Source organism: Herpailurus yagouaroundi, unplaced genomic scaffold (genome assembly GCF_014898765.1).
Source record: "Herpailurus yagouaroundi ecotype Mexico unplaced genomic scaffold, PumYag 139, whole genome shotgun sequence".
NCBI classification, from domain to species: domain Eukaryota; kingdom Metazoa; phylum Chordata; class Mammalia; order Carnivora; family Felidae; genus Herpailurus; species Herpailurus yagouaroundi.
This window is the reverse complement of record NW_024412394.1, coordinates 56,097,603-56,123,197: the sequence shown is the minus strand read 5'-3', so window position 1 is coordinate 56,123,197 and position 25,595 is coordinate 56,097,603. Positions and strand designations below refer to the sequence as shown.

Below are 25,595 nucleotides of genomic sequence, written 5' to 3'. Positions count from 1 at the left end.
TTGAAGAACACCATATTAAGGGCTCAAAAGAACTAATCCATCAGAGGATATGGATCAAGGAGGGGTTGTTTTGGGTCAAGAACATGAAGATACACTGGGGACCACAAGAGTAGGTAAGGGACTGGAACACACCAACCCCATGCTGATATCAAAAAAACTATTTGGGGGAAAAAAGGAGTAAGAAATTCTGTGACAGGCTAGGCTAAAACCTGGCACAACAGGGATTTGGGGAAAACTGAAACAATATAAAACTGCATTTATATAGCAGTTTTTGTTAACAAACTACAGACATTAACATCCTTGAAAAATTTAGTGATGAATGGAATGCACACTTGGAATGGCAAAAGTAAGCATCTAACTTCTATTTCCTTCTTGAATCTTGAGACCAACCAGCCAATTATGAGAGGATTATGATTCAAGATAGTAGTACTGCAACACAAAGGAAGGTCTTCCAGCTACAAAGACTAACATGCATCTAATTTCCAAGTGTGTGTCTGCCTGCAAGTGTGTGCATGGCATGAACCCCACCTTCATGTGTATAAGAGACAGGGGACAGGGTGGCTTCTGGATCAAGATTCAGGGTAGTTTTTAACCTTTCAACTCAAATGTTTAAAAAACTTTTTTTTAGATTTATTCATATTTCAGAGACAGAGCGTGAGTTGGGGAGGGGCAGGTACAGAGGGAGACACAGAATCTGAAGCAGGCTCTGAGCTGTCAGCACAGAGCCCGACATGGGGTTCGAACTCACGAACCAAACTGCAAGATCATGACCTGAGCTGAAGTCAGACATTTAATCAGCTGAGCCATCCAGGTGCCCCTCAACTCAAAATCTTTACATAAAACTTAGGCCACTTCATTTGTTAGACTGTGAGTTGGAATGATGACATAGTTATTTAACAAAGTAAAAAGAAGAGTTATTAAACATAGCCTGAAATTTTCTACACAATATTTAGCAAAATGTGTTTGCTCATATCTAGGCATCTTTTATGGGTCACCACAAATGTACCCATAATGTACAAAATTCCCATGGTCCTACTTATATGAAATACACTCCAAGCAGGATATTGCTGCCATATGACTTTCTGCAGCACTTCAAAGTTTGTTTCTGTTTCTTTTTTTTTTTTTTTTAAATGAGCGCCACACCTAGCATGGAGCCCAGAATGGAGCCCAACATGGAGCTTGAGCTCAACCCTGAGATCAAGACCTGAGCTAAGATCAAGAGTTGGGATATTTAACTAACTGAGCCACCCAGATGCCCCTTAGAGTTTGTTTTGTTGTTATTTAGGAGACAATTCTCAAAGTAAGATATCTGGCAAAGGGTTGAATCACAAGTATTTTCCAAATCCATCCTTGCTCTCCAACCACTTTCTTAAGTGCTCATACTCTGCAGCGGTCACTTTACTTCCTGTGCACAGGCACCTGCAGCAAGCTTTACCAAGGACAAACACTCCATCATCTCCTGAGGGATTAGTTCTTCTCCCAGAGTGGTACTGGCTTTTTAAGGCATGACTTCCTCTGCTTAGAAGGCAGTCTTGTACTGGCCAAAGAAGAGTGACTTCGGGACACTGAACTCGCGTGGATTTGAAACAGGATTTCCTAGCTTGTTCACAAAACATGGAAACTAAAAGCAAGCCGACCTGGGTGAGTGCCTGTTCTAACCCCCACAACCCAAGAAGTGTGGAATTGATCATTCTAATGCACCCACACAGTCCCTCTCCAGGGCCTAAATCTTGCATGAAATGAGAAAGGCAGAAAGATTCTTTAGGGGACGTGGCAAACCTGATAAATCAACTCCTTTGTGTATTATTTACCCTTTATATTGGGCTTCACTCAAAAGAGTATATACTCCCAGAAGTAGGCAGACTTAAGAAATCGCTCACAGTCCTCGGTAGGTCCCATGTCATTCTCACAGCCAGAGAGGGATACCTACAGTGTATTTGCCTCTTAACGAGGTGCCATCCTTTCTGGATGGAGAGTTTTAGTTTTACTTTCAGCTGTGAGTAATTTCCCATTGTGATTGGCTGACTTATAGTCAATTTAGTATAATTAATGCCAAATTACATTGTAATTCACATAGAATTACAAATTAAAAGCTATATTAAGAGCAAATGAATTAATCAAAATTAATGATATTATGCTCACTTGTTTTAAAGTGTTAATAAGATAGGTCCTTCTAAAACGTTTAAACTTCAGAGCATCATCCATCACTCCTTCAATTACCTGATTTCCTTGTGTGGTCAGAGGAGGCATGTGGGCATTTCTCATCAACAAGAACACACACAAAGAAGATACATTCACTCAACCTCCAGCCCTTACAGGACTCTTTTTGGCTTCTGTTCTTGAAGCACCAGTAATATCTGTGTCACTTATCTACACTGACTTGTAATACTCCCTATAGACAGAGGGAAGCAATGTCAAGAATTTTTTTTTATATCTATCTCTAGAATTTATCAAGGATTTCTTTTTTCCTAAGAGGATTTTTCTTCTGGTTATGTTTTATCTACCAGGACATCGAAGCCGGCCTGCATTCCCCCAATAACTTGGGGCTTGCCACCCCAGGTAATGAAGAAGTGGTCAAAGGATTAGAACCTCAATCCAGAGAATGCATTAGTCTATTATTGTGGGCACAAAAGAAGTCTAAGAACTAACTTTATCTGTGAATGCTGCCGACGATTATGATATTCTAGAATGGCCACCGTTCTCCTCCAGATGTGACATGTTGAGGTGTTCTTTATTTTTACTTGAAGCAAAAGTTCTGGAGGCAGGAGCAGGAGAAGCAGTGGGTAATGATGTCAGTATTTAACAATGAACGTCAAAGCTTCTGTATCTCTTTTGAATGTAAATAATTCTGATCCTCTGAGCCACTCCATGGCTAACTTTAGATCCTGTCCCCTAGAATGCCCAGAACAGGAAATCTCTATGGCCTCCACGGCCACTCCATTGGACACTCAACTGGCCCAATAAGGATTCCCATAGAAATAGTCTGGGATGCAGGATATGAGCCACAGACTCATGTCTTCTGGAAAGAGAGTAGCATTTATCAATTCCAATAAATTATTTTTTTCTTCTTTTCTCTCAAACCCCATATTTAGACCATCACTGTCAATTTCTGCTACATAAATTTCTAAATCTTCAACATGTTGTGTATAAAGATATAATGATTCATCACTTCGTTCATTCTATCCAATCTCTAACAGCCTGCAGATTTCCCACCACACAGTCTATGTAGCTGCAGCAAATACAGTGGTGCTCCAGGTTCTCTTTCAAAGTGATTTAATTCCCTGGAATGGAGTTTATTTTAAGCTTATTTATTCATTTTGAGAGAGACAGAGAGAGCATGACCGGGGGAGGGGCAGAGAGAGATGGAGAGAGAGAATCCCAAGCAGGCTCCACGCTCAGTACAGAGCCTGATGCAGGGCTCAATCTCACAACTCTGAGATCATGACCTGAGCCCAAATCAAGAGTCAGAGTTTCAACTGACTGAGCCACCCAGGTGCCTTCCTTGACTGGGTTTCAAACTGATCCTCCCTTATGGGCCTTCTCTTTATGCTTTAAATGTCATCACCTGTGCTTGAAGGAATGAAGGCCTGCAAGGTGGTTCCCTACCTCTGTCAGAATGCTCTATTCACTTTTCATCAAACAAACCATCTAGAGCCCCAGTTTTCCAGGCTCTGATAAAGAAAGACCCTCAGCAACACTTTCCTGCCCTGCTTTTATGGGAGTCATTTTTGCAACTTCCCACAAAGCCATACAACAGGTGAAAATGAAAATTGGTAATTTCTTAGGAAATGTATACTGCTGGATTGATCATTATAGACTAATATAATCTCTTTGGCTTAGGAGAAGACATATCATGTACTTTGAGTTTCTGTTTTGTTACAGATTTGGTATATTTTGAGAGAATGCAATGAGTCGAACCTATGTTGAACCTATACCGTGAAGCGAGTCAATCACTTACCCTCTGTGAGCTTCTGTTTCCTCCCTTGTTAAAATTTGGGTCATATTTGCCTTGCCAACCTTAACAGGCTGATGAGAGACTCAAATGAGATTATGTACATAAAAGCCATTTTAAAATGTAAAGCTCTCCAGGATTGTAAAGAGTTATTATTGTTGCTATTATTGTTGATGAACTTCTGGGCCTAGCCTCAGGGTTTCTACCTCATATATAGTTTATAGTTGGGTTTTATTTTTAAATCCCTGATAACCCAGGTAGCAGCAACATTACTGCAGGCCACCAATGCATAAGTAATATTCTCCAGCCATCTTTTTCCTTCTCACAGCAGCAACAACAAAGTATCCGTCTGGAAACAACATGAATCACAGTGAAAATTAGACGCAGGGAACATAAATATGTCATATCTCATAAATCACCTTGTTGTTCTGTTGTGCTCATTTAAAAAAAAAAAAAGAGGAAAAAAACGATTAACTCATGGGAACAGCGACACATGAATACAAGTTAGGTCTCCTGTAATTTCTGATAATCACTGCCCCTCACAGCTACTCGACAACGCACAGCTCTAGTGCCGAGGATTAGCTGAAGCAAAGTCCCTCTGAAATGAATGTGTCGTGCATCTTGCAAAGGCACACGGCCCAGACAAACAAGAGCAAGGCCACCAGTCAAGCTCCTCTGGGATGCATCCTCACAGAGGAATTAACTGCACATACATCAGGATGAATGACTAAATACACACTCTGGCAGCTTCGAGCACCAAGCCCTGAAATAGCGTTGCTCAGTGTTCAGCTGGGGGCCCTCAGAGGATAAAACGTCCACCAGGCACAGCACTATTTGGGATGCGAAGGAGCCACAGTTTATTCTCCTCACTAACACCTATGAGAGGGAAGTGGAGACATCCTCATTATATTTGTGGAAAACACTATATGTGGCTGGGAAGGAATGCCAGATGTTTCGGGAAGCAAATCGAGAAACAGTACACATTTAGTGAGGTTAAGGAATGGGAAGTGAAAAAATAAAACGAGATACCATGAAAATGCCCAGAAAGTACCTATCTGAAAAAAAAAAAATAGTAATGACATGCATGTAAGAAACTGAATTGAGGAAGGGTGTAAATATAATGAAATACTGCAGTTTTGTTTGGGGATAAAAGTTTCCAGGCCACAGCATCTTATTCCATTTCTAGTAGCCAAGGTCCAAGCATTAAAAATGATAATCTTATTCACAGAATTTTCTGATTAAATTACCACCCACAGTCTGATTTCTTTGAGGCTTGGACTATACCACATGGACTGACAAAGGTTTGCAAAGCGGTTTAGCAGGTATGTACAATGAATACTAGTTAACAATGAATAAAGCACTGAAGAAAAGGCAAAGGGACACTACGTTGTGTTGAAATGTCCAAACAAAAGCATTTCATTTTTCAGTGTACCCAGAACATGTCAACATGCCCCAAATTAGCAAAGAAATCATCAAACTAGTGGGCACAGGTCATTCCCCACTGGAAGGGAATCAGGCATGGAAGCAGGCAAAGAGTAGCAGGTGGAAAGCGCCCCATCAGACTCTAAGGTCCATGAAAGCAGGGCCACGTTGGTCTCTTCCACCACCACTGCCCAGAACCCACTATGTAGCAGGCAAAAGTAGTACTCAGTAGCGCATGGTCGGGCAGGGTAAGCACTCAATAACTATTTGAAATAAATGAAGGAAAGAATGAAGTGCATGCCACGGAGCACGGAGTCAGAATTGACAACATGACACAGACATGGAGGTAGGTAGGCTTGGCCATTATCCTTGCAGTCTGTGGGCAGCACAACAAAAAACAGGAATCCTCAAGCCCTTCCAAATTTCTTTAAAATCACAGGATGAATTTGGTGCACCTCTGTGTCATTCACTCCCAAATATATTTGAGTTTCTATTTATGAATTTATTTTTTTTAATTTCTTTTAGTGTTTATTTATTTTTGAGACAGAGACAGAGTGTGAGCAGAGGAGGGGCAGAGAGAGAGGGAGGCACAGAATCTGAAGCAGGCTCCAGGCTCTGAGCCGTCAGCACAGAGCCCGATGTGGGGCTCAAACTCACAAACCGTGAGATCATGACCTGAGCTGAAGTTGGACGTTTAATTGACTGAGCTACCCAGGCGCCCCTACTTATTATTTTATTAAAAAAATTTTTTTTTAAATATGAAATCTATCATCAAATTGGTTTCCATAGAACACCCAGTGCTCATCCCAAAAGGTGCCCTCCTCAATGCCCACCACCCACCTCCCCTCCCTCCCACCCCCGATCAACCCTGTTTGTTCTCAGTTTTTAAGAGTCTCTTATGTTTTGGCTCCCTCCCGCTCTAACCTCTCTTTTTTTTTTTTTTTCCTTCCCCTCCCCCATGGGTTTCTGTTAAGTTTCTCAGGATCCACATAAGAGTGAAAACGTATGGTATCTGTCTTTCTCTGTATGGCTTATTTCACTTAGCATCACACTCTCCAGTTCCATCCACATTGCTACAAAAGGCCATATTTCATTCTTTCTCATTGCCACATAGTATTCCATTGTGTATATAAACCACAATTTCTTTATCCATTCATCAGTTGATGGACATTTAGGCTCTTTCCATAATTTGGCTATTGTTGAAAGTGCTGCTATAAACATTGGGGTACAAGTGCCCATGCATCAGCACTCCTGTATCCCTTGGGTAAATTCCTAGCAGTGCTATTGCCGGGTCATAGGGTAGATCTATTTTTAATTTTTTGAGGAACCTCCACACTGTTTTCCAGAGCGGCTGCACCAGTTTGCATTCCCACCAACAGTGCAAGAGGGTTCCCATTTCTCCACATCCTCGCCAGCATTTATAGTGTCCTGATTCGTTCATTTTAGCCACTCTGACTGGCGTGAGGTGATATCTGAGTGTGGTTTTGATTTGTATTTCCCTGATGAGGAGCGATGTTGAGCATCTTTTCATGTCAGACACCCCTACTATGAATTTAGAAGCTGTGGACCAAGGCAGGAAGAGTCCAAGAATTAGAAGACATGAATTTGATTCTAGAAATCTAGAAATCTAGCCTTGTTACCTCAGGTTTTTCCATTTGTACCCCAGGACAGCAAAGCATTGATACGTGCAGAAGCATTCTTGAGCTGTGATATGACATTCAAATATGAAGCATTATGATAGTATTGTTTAACATATAGTAATGTTTGAAGTCCTTGCTTCTCCCTGGCCAGAATTGCATTTGGGTCAATTTATTTTATAAGAGGTCAAAGATGAAAGCTGTGTGCATCACTAGTGTCTTCTATTTTCTAATCATAAAGGGACAGTTGCTTTTTGTTTGGGCTCACCTTCTGGGACTCCTTTTAAATCAAACTGTAAGTGGCTGGTTTTGTGGTGTAGAGAAAAGCCCGGGAGGGGCTTGCCAAAAAAAAAAACCACCACAAAACACTGCATCTGAGGTTGTTGACTAGTCTAAACACTACGTGACTCATGTCCCTAGAGACATAAAGTAAATGTGTTATTAACAGTATGACTTATGGAAGCAAATTTCCAACAAAAGTACAACAAAAAATGCAGTTTTAAAAGGCCAAGCTCATTTTGTATACCAATTTTCCTAGAATAAATCCAGCCTCATGTAGGAATAGTAGTAGGATGTGTTCTTATCCATTCAATACATTTTAACATGAAAACTGTACACTATTGTTTTTATTTATTATTTATAGAGAGCAAAAGACCAGTGTTTAAGGCAAACACAACAGGCATAGCCTCAGCCTCTGGGGACACACAAAAACAAATGTAAACATGATTACCCCTAACCCCAAACCAGGTGACTCGGTCCCTCTTGCCATACTAAAGTGGAAAGTGACCAGGATAAAGGAGACTGTCCTTGTAAGTTCTAATCCTGTTTGATGTCAGTAATGTAACCACTGAGTTGTTTCATCAAAATACAAAAAGGAGGTGCCCGCTACCCAAGGTTAATAAAGAAACAGAGCATTTATATATGTCCTGTCCTTATAAAATAGTGAGTCTTCTTCATAAAAGTAGGAATCAGTTAATAAAGTAATAACTGAAGGAAAATCAAAGTTCTCCACATTTAGAGATGAAACTAAACTAAATCTCTCTAACCCAATAATTGAATATTTCTAGAAAGCTTTTTACCCCAGGGTCTACTTCTATATATATGTGTGTGTGTGTGTGTGTGTGTGTGTGTGTGTGTGTGTGTGTGTACACACACACACACACACATATATGTATGTATATATTTATATTTACATTTATATATACATATATTTATATTTATATATACATACATATATGTATGTATATGTATGTGTGTGTATATATATATATATATGTATATATATATATTGAGAAAGAGAGAGAGAGGGAGAGAGAACGAGCAGGGGAGGAGCAGAGAGAATGGAAGAGAGAAAATCCCAAGCAGGCTCCATGCTGTCAATGCAAAGCCTGATTTTAGGCTTGATCTCACGAACCGAACCGTGGGATCATGACCTGAGCCAAAATCAAGAGTCAGATGCTTAACCGACTGAGCTACCCAGACACCCCATGCCAGGACCTACTTCTTCGTTTTTTGGTTTTTTTTTTATTAAATTTTTTTTTCAACGTTTATTTATTTTTGGGACAGAGAGAGACAGAGCATGAACGGGGGAGGGGCAGAGAGAGAGGGAGACACAGAATCGGAAACAAGTTCCAGGCTCTGAGCCATCAGCCCAGAGCCTGACACGGGGCTGGAACTCCCAGACCGCGAGATCGAGACCTGGCTGAAGTCGGACGCTTAACCGACTGCACCACCCAGGCGCCCCTCAGGACCTACTTCTAACACTGCACCTAGTATGTAACAGGTGCTCAAGAAATATTCATTTTTATTTTCACAAACTATCTTTATCATTTTAAAATATACTTCCTGTTTATGCTACTTCAGAGACGAAATAATAATCCAGAGGGCTGAAATAATGGTTTAAAATCATACAGATCCCTTCCGTTTAGGGTGAGGCGTGGGGGAGGAAAACCGAGTTAGCAAACCTGTGCTCTGCCTAACACTCCATGCTTTTAGGCACTTCATAGGTGCTCAATAAATACTGATAGACGGAGGACCATAGCTTTTCCATGTGCTAGCAAATGTAAGAATTTACAGCATATTCAGGCTTTTTTCTGTAAACTGTACTCCCATGGAAAGTAATCTCTAAGCCCTCATTCTGGTAAAAGATAACCTGGGGTAGAAAAGGCAGAGAAGGCATTTTCCTCAGAAGAAAATGGATTAGCCAGCACTTCCTAGGAAAATGAAAACAGACCCAATACATGGGAGTGGTATGGAATTTTTTCATTATTTCACTAGAGTTTTATAGCAGGACCCCGGGCTCAGCAGTCTGAAACTGAATGTTGAATATAACAGGAAAAATTTAACAAGACCCTACTGAAACAAAGTCCTGTGTTAGAGCTAAAACCCAAAAGCCAAACAAAATTGGTGGAGATTTGCCAGGTCACAAACGCGTATGACCTCACGCCCCACGCTTCCTCTCAGCTGATTTGCTCATTTTTAGTCTCCTGTTTCTTTGAGCCCCATAACCAACTTGGTGTCTTTCATCTGGAACCTACAAATCACTGGCCTTGAAACATCAGACCAAATTGTTAAGCTGAATTGAACTGAAAATTTTTTTAAAGCATTTTTCTGAGGGGACTTCTATGCATGTGCATATGGTTCAAGTCTCTATGTTAACCTATGAATATAAAAAGAAGTTGTGTAACAGGGCAAGTAGTTTTCAGCCATGGAAGGGAGGAAAAAAATGTCTATGGGGGATGAAGAAGCCCTCTGTGAGAAAAGAGACTTAAAGTTTAAAAAGGTCAGATTGAAAAAAAAAAGGGCAGATAGAAGGCATAATTTTATGGGTTTCTTGATCCACAGAATGGTTATTACAGCCTGCAGCACATTTTATCAGGAAAGGAAGTAGATAAGGACACCAGGAGAAAGTAAAAAAGAGTTTGTTCAGTGAGGATAATTTGAAGGTTCTTATGACGTCTTCAGAGACAGACGGTGTGAAGTCTGGTGAATAATGAAAATCAGACCTTTCACCAAAAAGGGGAATGTCCCAGATTACATTATTGGTTGATAGTGGAAGAACCACATGTATAAACGTGTGTGTGTGTGTGTGTGTGTGTGTGTGTGTGTGCGTGTGTGTGTGTGTGTGTGTTTACTGGGCTCTCACAGAAGTTACTAGTTGCACATATTAATCAAAGAGCACTACCCCTCCATCCCCTTTTCTATTACCTGTCCTACTTTGTGTCAATTTCCTTCCTCCTCCCCCACACCCGTTGCTTCACTGTTCTTCTTTAAGACATGGGATGGGGATTTGTCAAAGTCAATGAGCACTTTATTACAGTGAGAACGTTCCGTAATGAACAATTCAGCAATTTAATGAGATTCTGTAGATCTGTCTCCAGCCTGTCCATCAAGATTCACTTCTATAAAGCACCCTGACACTAATCCTCTGGCATACCCAATCTTCACCCTGGGCTGAATATTAGATTCTTCCATGGTATATTGCATTACTAGTATAACCTCAGCAAAAATGATGAACTTAACTATACTTGAGGCAATATAGCTAGTCTGATTTAATTTTTCTCTATTGAGTTGAGTATGAGGGAATTACTTATTTACTAAGATAAAGCAAAAACAGTTTCTTATTGCCTGCCGAACACCTAAACTGATCATATTTATGTGAGACTTTTAATTCTTTCTTGAGGACCAGGTAGAAAAGATACTGCCTGCAGCACAAAGCAGTTTTTAAAATTCTATGTGATAATATTAGTAAACTTTAGAGAGGCAATTATGATAACTCTTAAGTGGACAGTATGGAATTTTTTCGGATACTCAGACATCTGCACATTACCACTCTGGCATTCCCTTTGACCATGCCACAGAAAGAGAAAGAAGCCACAAGGATGATTGGCTCAGATCTCAATTCAGTTAGAAATAATTAAATGCAGAATTCATTCCAAGTCTTTCTTTTTCCCCCCACTTTGAATTGACCAGAAAATTTTGATGATTTGTGTTTGTGGGCGGAGAACCACAGGTATTAAAATTCATACCAAAAACTCATCCTCACCAACTTTTGACCTCTACCTGAACAAGCATTAACAGAAATACCTAAGAAGGAGAAAAAAATATGGCTTATGTGTTTCCCTCATATTTTCTTTGTCAAGACAGCATAGAATACTGGAGGGATGAAGGCAGGTGTCTGCAGACTTGGGTTTGTAGGCTGGCTCCTTTCTGCAACCCTGAGCAAGGCACTGAATCCCTATTTTGCTCATCTGGAAGATGGGGTGATAACAACTGTCCTTCAAGCCTGTTGTGATGATAAGTCATTGAGTTTATAAAGAGTCCGGGTCCTGGGAGGCCCTCAGTACACCACAGCTCTTATTATCCTCACTGGTGGGGCAAGAGTAGAAAGGAAGTTGCTGATTAATGTAATACAAAGAAAGAAATAAGGGAGAAATACATCAGCAAAATTATTAGTCAGTTGAGTCAGATGCTGGATAATTAACAGATACCTCTGACTCTGTTTTGGCGAGAGTTAGAGTTCTCCCTGAATGTCATTTGCTAAGATACCAGGAATTTACTATGCTGTCAGCTACCAGAAGACTTCATATTTTCCCTCGTATTCTGTATGTAAATTGCTTTCAAGTCATCATGAAATCTTGAAGGTATGCTGCCCCATAAGTAGCTACATAGCTAGCCAGTGTTCAGAGAGTGAGGTAGACAATGTTAAACAAAGGGGATAAGATGGGCTCTGTTTCCCAAAGACACCATGTGAATTCTCAAGTAAAGTCAGTGGGGATGAGTAGAAAAGGATTTAAATTGAATAATCCGTTTGAAAATACAAAACCTCCTCCCATCCTCTAGACATAGGATATTCGAAAAGAATGCTACGTCAGGTGGAAAGGCAGGGCTTAGGAAAATAGCAATGAATGCAGAATGAACTAAGGAGGGAGATTTTTCCACTGCATGCAAGAGCTTCATTTCATTTAAGGTCCCAGCTGCTCTCTGCTGCAACAGAGAAATGCTTCTGAATTGTTTACAGGAAAGCCCAGCATCTATTCCAATTTCATTGGTCTTAAATGCGTATAAATAGCACTTGACAATCCATTTTCTCACACTCAGTTTGAGAAACTATTTTTATCAAGAGAAAAAAATTCTTGACTCTTTCTGATGTGACTCCCCCTTAGGGTTTTGGGAACCCCCAGCAAGGGTCTGAGGAACCATACGTATGATTTCCTGAGTTAAGATGAGCAGAGGCTGAGGCCTTGTAGCCTCAAGGGTTGGTGTTCTCCAATCATTTGCCTACCATGACTGCTAAGACTTTGGCTCTGAGGAGAACCAAACCAGACAAAACAGTTATCATTGTTCCTCAACTGCTCAACTTTGAGCCACCCCATGCCTTCTCCCTGCCAAAAGAAGGCCCATGCAGAGCGCCCTTACCTTCCAGATCTGCTCTTCACTCAGGGAGGTCAGGCGGTCACTCTTCAGAACCTCCTGGAGCAGACAATAGGGAAGCGTTAGAACGTCTTCTGGGCGACTCTTCAGGAGCTCAGAGAGATGTTTCACTAAGAAATCGATCACTGCCTTCTCCAGCAAAGTGAGGTTAAAGAGGTCAGCAAGTCTGTACAGATCCAAGTAATTAAAGCTATTTAATTCCTGGGTGCCAAAAAATAAAATAAAATAAAATAAAAATGGGGGGAAAAAAAGAGCTCTTAGAAATTAATCCAAGAAAGAGCAGGCAAGAAATTCAGACTGACTCACTAAGGTTTGCATGACAGGCGTGGGGGAAATGGGACTCCACTGATAATGTAAAAAACAAAAAAAAATCCCTTAATTATAAGACTCTGGCAGAGAACTGCTGTTCTAGAATTCACCCTTTCTCCTGACTTTGTCCCTCTTTTAAAACCCATATACTTAAAGATACCTTAATAAAGGGGTTGAAAGGAGTTTCTGGTTTCACTGATTGAAATGTTAACTTTGCAACTTTTTAAAACCATTTTACCAGTGAAGAACAGTGATTTTTCTACCCTTACCATAGTTTATAGCTCTTAGGCAATAAGTTTGTTCTACTAAAAAAACTGTGAGTGCAGATAAAGTGGTAGTCGTGATTAGATGACACAAACTATATTAAGACAGACTTGACTCTACTCTTCCCCAAACCTCAAATTCAGTACATCCTTAAAACTACCCATCTTAAAAAAAATAAAATAAAACAACCCATCTTCACTTAATGAAATTAAAACACATATTTTTACATGTAAGGTCTCAGGAAATGAAGGAATCTCACAGAAAATATTCTTGTCCTGAATAATTCTATTAAACCTACCGAAGATGAACAACTTATAAGTGTTCTTCATTTTTTGTTAGCTTCAAAAATTCAGACAGCCAGTGGCAATCTTTCCTTCTTTTTCAAAGAGCTTCTGTAGCCATGCTCATTCTGGAAGGATTTTCCCTGTCTCTACCGGTTCTCAAGCTTGTATCCAGGGCCCTAAAATAGTGCCCCCAGAGAGACAGGACTCCTGTGCAAACTTTCTTTAACTCTGCAAGAATCACAGTGGGTACACAGGCTTGTCGATAGAAAACTTACCTATTTCAAGTAGAATGAACATTGTTTCCCTCCCCCCCATTATTAACTTTAAATTTTTAATATGGGAGCAATATTTTCCAATAGCTTAAGGAATGCAAAATACCATCAGATAGCTATTTCACTCCACTGATCTATTTAAGTAACTTTCAACATATTTTCCCCTTTTCTAGTTATCTAAGAATATTAAGAACTCTAAAATATTTATATTCTATTTCTATCATATCTGAAAGCTGAAAGGAATATGTTCTAAATCTGTGCTGCCCAACATGGTAGCCACTAGCCCCAAGTGGCTACTGAGCACTTAAAACATGGCTAGTCTGATTTGAAGGTGCAACAAGTGTTAAAGATATACCAAATGCCAGGAATAAGAAAAACAGAATGTAAAATATCTCATTAATTTTATATTGATTATATGTTAAAATGATACTGTTTTAGATAAAGTAGGTTAAATGTCAATTTCATTAATTTCATAGGTTTCTTTTTTTTTTTTTTAATTTTTTTTTCAACATTTATTTATTTTTGGGACAGAGAGAGACAGAGCATGAACGGGGAAGGGGCAGAGAGAGAGGGAGACACAGAATCGGAAACAGGCTCCAGGCTCTGAGCCATCAGCCCAGAGCCTGACGCGGGGCTCGAACTCACGGACCACAAGATCGTGACCTGGCTGAAGTCGGACGCTTAACCGACTGCGCCACCCAGGCGCCCCTCATAGGTTTCTTTTTATTATTTAATTATTTCATCTGTTAGTAATTAATTAATTAATTTCATCTGTTTCTTTTAGCCTCCTTTAAATGCAGCTACTAGACTATTTACAATGACAGATGTGGTTCCCATTATATTTCTATAGCACAGTGCTGTTCTACATAATAAAATGTTAATAAAGAAATTATGAAACAGCTCTTTCAGTAACAGCTGCATCATCACCACAGCTACTTGACTTTTTTTCCCCCCACTTTAGATTCTATTTCTTTGGGTGGGAGATGACACTTTAATTATATCCTAACAGGGAGTCAAGCTAGCTAACTTCAGGAATCAGCATAAGATTCTGGCTCTTAATAACTCTATTTGCCAAAACAATTGAAAAGGAATAAATGCTTCTCTTTAAAATAAAGTTTACTATAGATGATCACTAAAATCCACAGCAACTCAAATATCTGAGTCCACTCACAGCCATTCAGTCAAAATACCCTGGCTTCCCATTCAGAAGGTTTTATCAAAGTGATATTGAAGATTTTGACTCTCACACCAATCATTTCAAATAATGTTTAAACTTGTTCTCCAAATCTTACTTCTTAGGATTGGTAAATTTTACTCTGGAAGGAAAGAATGTGTAACCCTTGCTTCCATAAAGGACTTTAGTACCAACTCCTTAGGGATCAATGTTGTTTCTGGTCGCTACATCTATGAAGCAAGTTTAACCGCTCAGTGTCCTAAATACGACTTCAGTGTCCTAGTAAACCACTCTGCAGTCCCCCAAAGGCATGACAAAGTCCGGGTGATGTCAGTGCTTTTCAAGTACCCCAAGCACATGCCCAAGGCATGGCTCAAGGTCCTGAGGCAGCACCCAGCAGCACCGCACAGACAGATTAGCATGCATAGGAGCAGACACAGCTAAACTCAGCAAAGTTACAGGTGGACAGGCAGAGCCCAGCAAAAAATGTATTCTCCCACTTGTTCTCCTGCCCAAACGGTTTATACAACTACAAGTTTGGGAGTGGATTATGCAGCAGCAATGAAATATTCTTTATTAAGCATCTTTGTATCTTTGTGAAGAGATACTGGGTTTCTTCTGATTAGATGCCTGCAGCTTAAAAGCAGACCAATTCAAAACCACAAAGAACTGGAGAATTAATTTAACCTAATTGTGCTTCTTTTCTGCTGTGTTTCTTTTGAAGGTAATCATTGAACGCCTGCTTCCCCAGTCGTGAAATGTTTTCATTTCCTAAGGGCATAATTTTACATAACCCCCAAATCCAAACTAACGAAGTATTTCATATTAATAGAAAACTAAGAAGCTAAAAGGACAAGTGTCAATGGCTGTCTGAACAGCAAAAGGGAGCTGAACAGACACATATTTGTGTACAAGAGAAATATCAGTTAAAAGTCTGCTCCCTATCTTTACCTTTTCATTTCTTTTCTCTTCTATTTAAAAACATAATTTCCCCAAATCCCCAGTGCTTTCTAGACATGTCCAAAGTTTCCACTCCCTTGGCCATGCATACTTAACACATTCAACAGTTAAACTGTATAAAATGAGGAGTTCAGGGATAAAAGAAAAGCCACCTTCAGTGAGGTCATGATGCCACAACATGCATTCCTCTTGTTGGGGCTTTGTGAACTTTAAGCAAAATCATCATCTCTTATCCTTTTGGCTAAGACAATGTGTAAGCAAAATAATACCAATAATGCTGCTTTTAAAGATGTTCATGATTGTGATGTGGGGAGGTGGGAAGTTAAATGGTTAAATTGCATTAAATTCCCACCTATAATGCTGTGCATGGGAAAAAATAATCACTGTTATGAAAATAGTGCCATTATGTTTCCAGTTATAAAAAGTAATAAATGTTTATTCCAAAAAATTCAGGAAATACAAAGTATGGAAAGAAAACAAAAATCATTCATGTTTCACCATGCAGAGATAATCACTATTAATGTTTTTGTATATATACTTATAGATTTATTTTTTAAAAAAGTCTTTTAGAGTTAAACGACCACATTCAACCATCCACATCAGGATCTCAAAAGCTGGCCCATATCCCTTCCTTATAACCAGTCATTCACCAAATCCTGTTTGCTCTTCCTCCTTAGCAGTTCTTATTCTGTTCATCATCTCCTATCCACACTTCCTGCAACAGGGTTCTTAATTAACATTTCTGCCTCCAGTATCAAATTCTCCAACCTCTCTTTTTATAAGAATCTGATCATATTGATCATCTTTTAAAATTAATTAATAAGGCCTGCCTCAAGAAACAAGAAAAAAATATCAAGTAAACAATCTAACCTTGTAGTTAAAGGATACACAAAAGAAGAACGAAGCCCAAGATTACTGGAAGTAAGAAAATAATAAAGATCAGAGCAGAACTAAATGAAATAGAGATTAAAAAACAATAGAAAAGATCAATGAAACCAGCAGCTGTTTATTTGAAAAGATAAATAATATTGATAAACCTTTACCCAGATTCACCAAGAAAAAAAAGAGAGAGGACAAAATGAATAAAATAAGAAACACAAGAGCCGTAACAACCAACACCACAGAAATATTAAGGATTATGAGTCTATTATAAAAAATTATATACCAACAAATTTGAAAAAGAAATGGATAAATTCCTAGAAATATATATAATCTTCCAAAATTCTGAATATACAAATTACCAGTAAAGAAAGGGAATTGGTAATCAAAAAGCTCACAACAAACCAAAGTCCAGGACCAGACATCTTCACAGGTGAATTCTACCAAATATTTAAAAGCTTTTTTTTTAAGTTTATTCACTTATTTTGAGAGAGAGAGAGAGAGAGAGAGAGAGAGAGAGAGAGAGAGGGAGACAGTGCGTGTGTGTGTGTGTGTGTGTGTGTGTGTGTAGGGGAGGGACAGAGGGAGAGGGGGAGGGAGAATCTCAAGCAGACTCAATGCTGTCAGCGTAGAGCCTGACATGAGGCTTGAATTCACAAACTGTGAGATTGTGAAAAACCTGAGCCAAAATCAAGAGTCAAACACTTAACTGACCGAGCAACCCAGGTGCCCCTAAAAAAGAGTTAATACCTATTCTCCTCAGACTATTCCAAAAAATAGAAGTGCAAGGAAAGCTTTCAAATATATTCTACAAGGCCAGCATTGTCCTAATATGAAAATTAGACAAAGGCACTACAAAAAAAGGAAAACTATCGGCCAACATCCTTAATGAACATATATGCAAAAATCCTCAACAAAATATTAGTAAACTGAACTCAACAATACATTAAAAGGATCATTCACCACCATCAACTGCAATGTATTCTGGGAATGCAAGGATGGTTCAATATTCACAAATCAATAAACATAATATACCATGTCAACAAAAAAAAGAATAAAAATCATACAATCATCTCAATAAATGAAGAACAAGCATTGACAAGGTTTAATATTCATTCATGATAAAAACTCAACAAAGTGGTTTTAGAGAGATCATACCTCAACATAATAAAGGCCATATATGACAAACCCACAGCTAACATCCTACACAGTGGTGAAAAATTGAGAGTTTCCCTTAGAACAGGAGCAAGACTAGAATGTACACTCTTGCCACTTTTATTCCACATAGTGCAGGAATTCCTAGCCATTGCAATCAGAAAAGAAAAGGAAATAAAATCCATCCAAATTGGTAAAGAACAGAATTGAAAATTTCACATATTTTCAGATAGCATGATAGCATACATACAAAACTATAAAGATTCCAAAAAAAACTATCAGAAGTAACAAGTAACATGAAGTAAAGTTGCAAGATACAAAATTAAAATACAGAAGTCAATTATGTTTCTATATATTAACAACAAAGTAGCAGAAAGGAATTAAGAAAACAATTCCATTTATAATTGTACCAAAGAGAATAAAATACCTAGTGAAAAATTTAAGCAAGGAGGTGAGAGACCTGTATAACTATAAAACATTGATGAAAGAAACTGAAGACAACACAAACAAATGGAAAGATATCCATGTTCACGAACTGGAAGAATTAATGCTGTTAAAATGCCCATACTACCTAAAGCAATCTAATAGATTCAATGCAATCCCTACCCAATACCAACTATGCTTTTCATAGTACTAGAACAAATGATACTAAAATTTATGTGGAACTACAAAGGACTTCACAGAGCAAAAGCAATCTTAAGAAGAACAAAGATGGAGTTATCACAATCCCAGATTTCAAGATATACTGCAAAGCTATAGTAATCAAAATAGTATGGTACTGGCACAAAAACAGACACATGGATCAATGGAACAGAATAGAGAGCCCTAAAATAAACTAATATTTGTATGGTGAGTTTATTTATTTATATGACCAAGGAGGCAAGAATACACAATGAGGAAAAGACGGTCTCTTCAATAAATAATGTTGGGAAAACTGGACAGCTACACGGAAAAGAATGAAACTGAACCACTTTCTTACGCCACACACAAAAGTAAACTCAAAATGTATTAAAGATCCAAATATGAGACATGAAAGCATAAAACTCCTGAAAGAAAACATATGCACTAATATCTTTGACCTCATCAAAATTTTTCTAGATTTGTCTTATCAGGCAAAGGAAACAAAAACAAAAATACACTACTGGGACTACACGAAAATAAAAAGATTTCACACAGTGAAGGAAACCATCAACAAAATGAAAAGACAACCCACTGAATAGAAAAAAATACTTGCAAATGATGTATGTGAAAGGGGTTAATATCCAAAATATATAAAGAACTTACACAACTGAAACCCCCTCAGAAAAGTCCCCCAGATAATCTTATTAAAAAATGGGTAGAAGACCTAAACAGACATGTTTCCGAAAAAGATATACAGATGGCCGATAGACACATGAAAAGATGCTCAACATCACTTAATCATCTGGGAAATGCAAATCAAAACCACAATGAGACATCACCTCACACCAGTCAGAATGGCTAGTATCAAAAAGACAAGAAATAACAAGTATTGGTCAGGATGTGGAGAAAAGGGAACCCTTACACATGGCTACTGGGAATGTAAACTGGAAAACAATATGGACGCTCCTCAAAAAACTTAAAGTAGAAATACTATGGTCCAGCAATTCCACTACTGGGTATGTATTTACCCTCCCCCCCCCTTCGAAAACCTGAAAATACTAATTTGAAAAGATATGCACATCCCTATGTTTATTGCAGCATTATTTAGAATATCCAAGATATGGAAGCAATCATGAACGGATTAAGATGTGGTATATAAACACTCACTCGCACTCACACAATGAAATATTACTCAGCCATAAAAAAATAGATCTTGCCATCTGTGACAACACGGGTGTCTAGGATGGACCTAGAGGCTATTATACTAAGTGAAATAAGTCCGACAAAGATAAATACCATATGATTTCACTTCTATGTGGAGTCTAAAACCAAAACAAATGAACAAACAAACAAAAAGTAGAAACAGACCCATGAATACAGAGAACAATTTGATGCTTGCCAGAGGGAAGGGAGGTAAGAGGATGAGCAAAATGCATGAAGGAAGTGGGAGACATAGGCTTCCAGTTATGGAATGAGTAAGTCACAGGGAAAAGGCACAGCATAGGAAATACAGTAAATGATATTTTAACAGTGTTGTAGGTGACAGATGGTAGCTACATCTGTGATGAGACCGTCTTTTCCTCATTGTGTATTCTTGAATACTATATATAGAGACTTGTTGAATCACTATACTGTACACCTGAAACTTGTAACATTATGTGTCAACTGTACTTCAATTAAAGACAGAAAGAGAGAGATAAACCATTAGTGGGTTCCCATTTCTTTAAGGTTAAAAGGCCAAACTCAGTAATACTTTATAGCCTTCTATGATTGAGACCCTGATGACCTCCTTACCCTACAGGGTAATAATCCCACCCACCCTGGCTTGGCTTCAGCCATTTCAATGGGCCACACATTCACATCACGTACAAGGACCACATCGAGCACTGGCAATATAATGATGAGGAAAAATAGGCAAGTTGCAGGCCTAACAGAGTGTATAGTATACTCTATTGGAAGAGAAAGCCATTAATCAAAACATATTACAAATAAATGGAAAATTATAATTAAGGTAAAGGCTACAAAGGGTGGAACATAGGGCTGTAAATGCCCATAATGGGTGATTTGGCCTAGAGTGGACATTTAGTAAAGGCTTCTATGAGAAGCCACATGGAGCTCAGAGCTAAAAGAAGAGCAGATATTAACTTGGCAAAAGACTGTATGGGAATGTGTATTAACTACATTTTCTTATTTTATGTATTGTTGGTGCTCTGGCATTTGGGGTGTCAAATGCCCCTCCCAGGGCTAGCCAATTTTTAGAGATAACAACTCGCTCAAGAGTGCACCTTGTATCTGGCTTCTACACTCCAGAAGGCAATATTCTTCTACTCTAATTATCCCAAGGCTGAGTACTGGACAATTACAGACAACTCATATGTCCTACAGCCTTGTTTGAACTATTCAAACCAGACAATCATAATCCTGCTTACCCTGCTTTGTCTTGCCTTTCCCGCAGAATATGTCCTACAGCCTTGTTTGAACTATTCAAACCAGACAATCATAATCCTGCTTACCCTGCTTTGTCTTGCCTTTCCCGCACAATAAAGGCCTCTTGCCTATGCTTTCCCCTCATTCCTTGGATCTCCCAACCAACCCAGGTGCTTCCCCTTGTTGTCCGAAGGCTATTCTGGGCCCCCCTCCTCTTGGAAACTGTAATGAAGTATCTTTTCAATGGCAGTTGTGTCCTTATCTGTCAGCTTCACCATACCTGAATAATAAAACCTGCATTTTAAAACAGAATGGTGATGGGATTGCAGGGAGAATATTCCAAACAGAGGAAGCAACATATGCAGAATTCCTATGGATGAAAAACCATGCTTCCATTGTTCTGTCTGACCATCCTTTCTAAATTAGCATACCCCTCTTCCTCTCCATGTTATCCTCTATCACATTAGTCTACTTGATTGCTTTTGGTACTCACCACTTCTGCATTCATTTGCCTACTTAGTTATGTTAGGTTTGCCCCCAACCCACAATAAGTATGTTCTATGGGAGGAAGCACCTATTTTATTCACTGTTTTATCCCTGGTGCCTAAAACAGTGCTAGGCACACAGTAGGGGCTCAAGCCACACTTGTTGAATGAATGAACCCATCTCATCTTTTCTGCTTCCCTGGTTTAGGCCAAATTGATCACTTCCTCTTTTGTGCCTCCACCTTGCCCTCTGCAGATTTCTAACACAGCACTTGTCACTCTAAGTGCCCTTTGATTATAGATCAGTCTCCCTCTATGAAGTCTAAGCTCCCTGGTGCCAAGGATTGCATTGTGTCCCTGGTATCTAAGGGAACAGATGCTGAATACATGAGTTTAATGAAAGAATGTCCATGAGATTTTTCTGTTTACTAAAACCAAGCGAAACAGAACATGGCCATGTCTTTCCCACATATCTATCCAATTCTGAACATCATTCAAATAATCCCATATTTCATATCTCATTGGCCTCCCTCACTTCCCTTCTGTTTCTGTCCTTCCTACACATACACACAAAGGCACAGCCACCGGCTATTCAGTTTTCCAAGTGGACAAACTGGTAACCATGACTAGACTTGAAAGCGTTAATGGACCAGTGCAAAATAACAGCTCTGCTGTGGAAAAAAAAAATTGCAATCCACCCAAAATTTCTTTTTCAGTCCAAGAGAGAACTATTTCCTCTATCAATTGGCTATTCAGATCAAAGTACCTTTTCAAATGATACTTTGTCCTAATTATGAGATTGTCACCATTCTCCTGCATTCTATGACTTCAAAATCCAAGCACCCAGGTAGAGGCAGTGATTTTTAATCGAAATTATAGCTCAGCAAGAAGAAACTCTCTTGAGCAAAAGGACAATCTTTTTTATTTTTCTAAAAAGGTTTCATTTCTGTCACACTGCTTCTCACTTGAAATTTAGTTTCTATTCGGAATTATGGTGCATACATTGTTGTTCTTTGGGGAATCTTTTTAAATAGTATTTATTTTCCTTTGGTTTAGGGCTATTTGCCTTCTCTCTTCCCTTCTATTTGTTTCTTATAGTGTGGATGACAAGTTAAATAACAAGAAGAACCATAAAATGTGTCCCCAATACTATACAGCTGTGGAATAAACACTAGAGTTTCAAGTGCAATAATCTTTAAACTTATATATTCCCCAAATTCAGTCTTTCTGTGTGGTCTATTCCCCTAATTAAATCATTCAAATGGTGATTCCCCCGATTAACTACTGAAGGTAGTAGGGCAAAGAAAGCATGAAAAAGACAAATACTCTTTATTTGGGGTTATATTCAAAAGTAATTAAATTTGTGAGGCAAATTATTAGGTGGTAAGGACATGAGTGGGAGGAAGCAGGACAGTTTGGGGGCTGTGGGTAGACCTGTGGCCCTTCCACTACTCTTCACAAGCCAGGGGAGGTAGCAAGAGAATGATGGGTGTCCACCTCCATGATATTCCCTGGTGGGGTTCGCATCTGTGGCATAGCGACTGGCTGTTGTATTAGCAAGTGTCTCTCCTTATCTCAATTAAGCAAATACTAATAGTTTGTGACCAAAGTTCCCAGAAGATTTTCTTTGTTTTAGAATTTTGGGCAGATTTAAGCCTATCGCTGAACTCCCTTGCAGTCTAACACAGTTTCCTGAATGGGAGAAAAATGTGTATGCAGCCTTACAGCTGGGGTCTGCATGTTCCCTGCATGTAACCCACAGCCTAGCTTCTGTATGTGACAGCCAAGGGATGTGTCCTGATGCGTGCCAACAGTGATATAAGCTGCAAACCAACAATGCCTATTTATAATATGTAGTCTATCTTTGTTTCAGCCACACCCATGCCACCCCTGACCTGTCAGTAACCTCTTGCCCATCCAGCACTGTATTTTAATCATAGCCCTAGCATAGGAATTATACAGAACACAGAAAACAGCTGTCATCTTGTGATTGCATCTACTGTAGAGTATCCCTAACATCTGCCCCATAAATACTCTTTCCCAAATCTAAGAGTCTTTGCTAAACTGATAAGATTTGCAAATCTGAGGGAGATCCTTTGATTTAATACTAACGATACCCATGCAAAACATGGCCTTTATAACATCTATTTCTCTTGTTGTCTCATCTAGTTCTGAGAACATCACTGCCTTGTGAAATAAAGATAAGCATCAACAAACTATATCAGTATGGAAAACTATGACCTTGTAGTCAAGCTAATAAACTTCTCTCAAGATCAAAATAAAAATAATGTCATTTTGATTTCCTGAATTTTCTCCCTCTAAAATGACCAAATTGAATAAGATTCCAGATTTTTCTAGGCAATAACATTCAACAGATGTGACTATTTTAACAATGTTGTGTTTCACTACTACAGTTATGATCTTTCATATCCAATTATTGATGCCCTTCTGTTACACCCTCATTCAAAATGTCACCTAAATTGCTACACGTCAGTCAATACTTTACTACAGACAAAGATGATCAAGAGACATAGTGGTTTCTATGACCACCATGTAATAGCATACTTGAAGTTCCATTAAAAAATGTTGACATTACATCATATTTTAAGAACCCCTCTAAATGAAAAGTCACCCTTATTATGGAAGTCAAGAATTTAAAAAAAAAAAAAACTACTCTCAAATCTAACCCAAATAGCTTTATATACCCATTCTGCATATAAAACCAGTATGGTTTGATTTTTATAAAAACATTGTGTTGCTGCTTAGAGGGACCAAGTACCAAGTCAGATATAATAAATATGAAACCCTTGTCACTGACTGAATCCTAATGCTTTCTACTTTAAGTCTCCTGTAACACACCAACTAACTTCTCACTAAGCTATTAATGCATATGTCTTCCAAAAGCTATTAATGCAAATGCATTTACTTCCAAAAAGTAAAATTGTTTCTAGTAAACCAGTAAAAATAGGTTTGCATCTTATGATTTTGTATCCCATACACTGCCAATCATAATGCCTTTATCATAGATTATAACTGAAAAATATTTGTTGGATTATGAATTTTAAAAAGCAGCCCATTTTTTTAAAAATACATCCATGTGGGGCGCCTGGGTGGCGCAGTCGGTTAAACGTCCGACTTCAGCCAGGTCACGATCTTGCGGTCCGTAAGTTCAAGCCCCGCGTCAGGCTCTGGGCTGATGGCTCGGAGCCTGGAGCCTGTTTCCGATTCTGTGTCTCCCTCTCTCTCTGCCCCTCCCCCGTTCATGCTCTGTCTCTCTCTGTCCCAAAAATAAATAAACGTTGAAAAAAAAAATTAAAAAAAAATAAATAAAAAATAAAAAAATAAAAATACATCCATGACTTCAAATGGAAAGAGGAAATGACAGTTTTTTTATAGGTATTATTTTACAGTTGGGCAAAATAAACAGATCTCCCACAATTAACTAAGAAAGATACCCTCAAATAAATGATCTGAGCATAAGACATTTTCTCCTGATGTAAACCACACATCAGCTTTTTCATAGAACTGACAAATATGGTGGAAAGCCCACTTGTGATGCCAGATGCATCAGGCCTAGCTTCTACCGTGAATCCTGGGTCTTCGGACTTTCACATTCGGGTGTTTTGTTTTTGTTTTTGTTTTCCTTCCCAGAATGCTAAAAAAGAACCTTACCTCTCTTGGCATTTAGTGATAACCAGAAATACACAAATGTCCATGCTGTTTGTCAAAAGCATATTATTTGTGAAGTATCTGAAGACTGTTTGACTCAACAGATGTTAAAAAGCTTGTAGGAAAGGGAAGTTCTGTATTATATGCTTTCCCCTCCTGAGGGGAGAAGGAGCAGAGGGGAGGGACAACCAAGATCAGATTCCACTTCCTAAGAAAGCCAGCAAAGCCAGCCCATTCCAGCTGAAAGGATTGTTCTCTCTTCTTACTTCTAATTACAGGAGCTACTTGTATCATTCCTTTAACTTTTTGCCAGTGGTTACTTACTTTTCCCCCCAGTCGTGCACAAAGGTACAGACTGTATCTGTACTTTAGATCTGCCTCTCTGTCTTTATAAGCAGCTACTTAGTTTTGATTGATGGGTAGTGGGCAGGCAAGACAGAATGTCATACCTTTAAAACTTCAGCTCTTATTGCTTTCATTTCTTAGTGTGCAATAAAACAAATTCTCCTGTTCCTTAAAAAAATTTAATGTTTTAATTTTTTAAAATATTAAATAAATTTATGAAATATTTAAGTAAGACACTTTTAAAGTACATGCCTAAAATGTTGGCCACACTGGAGATAAATATGGCAGCCCAAAGACAGAGAGAACA

At 38.7% G+C, this 25,595-nt stretch overlaps 1 protein-coding gene across 10 annotated transcripts in view; it reads right to left on the bottom strand.

Moving 5' to 3' along the window:
- Nucleotides 1-25,595, bottom strand: part of KLHL32 (kelch like family member 32) — a 249,371-nt gene that overhangs the window by 80,457 nt on the left and 143,319 nt on the right. For 6 of the 10 annotated variants that reach the window (XR_005789913.1, XR_005789915.1, XM_040474214.1 and 3 more), the window contains one exon: nucleotides 12,430-12,645. The exons of 1 other annotated variant lie outside the window; for it this stretch is intronic. Coding sequence is in view for 5 of the 9 variants with exons in the window: in XM_040474214.1 (XP_040330148.1) it covers nucleotides 12,430-12,645 (216 nt within the window). In the remaining 4 variants the exon portion in view is untranslated. Of the gene's footprint in view, nucleotides 1-12,429; nucleotides 12,646-25,595 lie in introns of those variants that run through there. 3 more of the 10 variants (XM_040474216.1, XM_040474218.1, XM_040474222.1) reach the window with 2 other exon arrangements.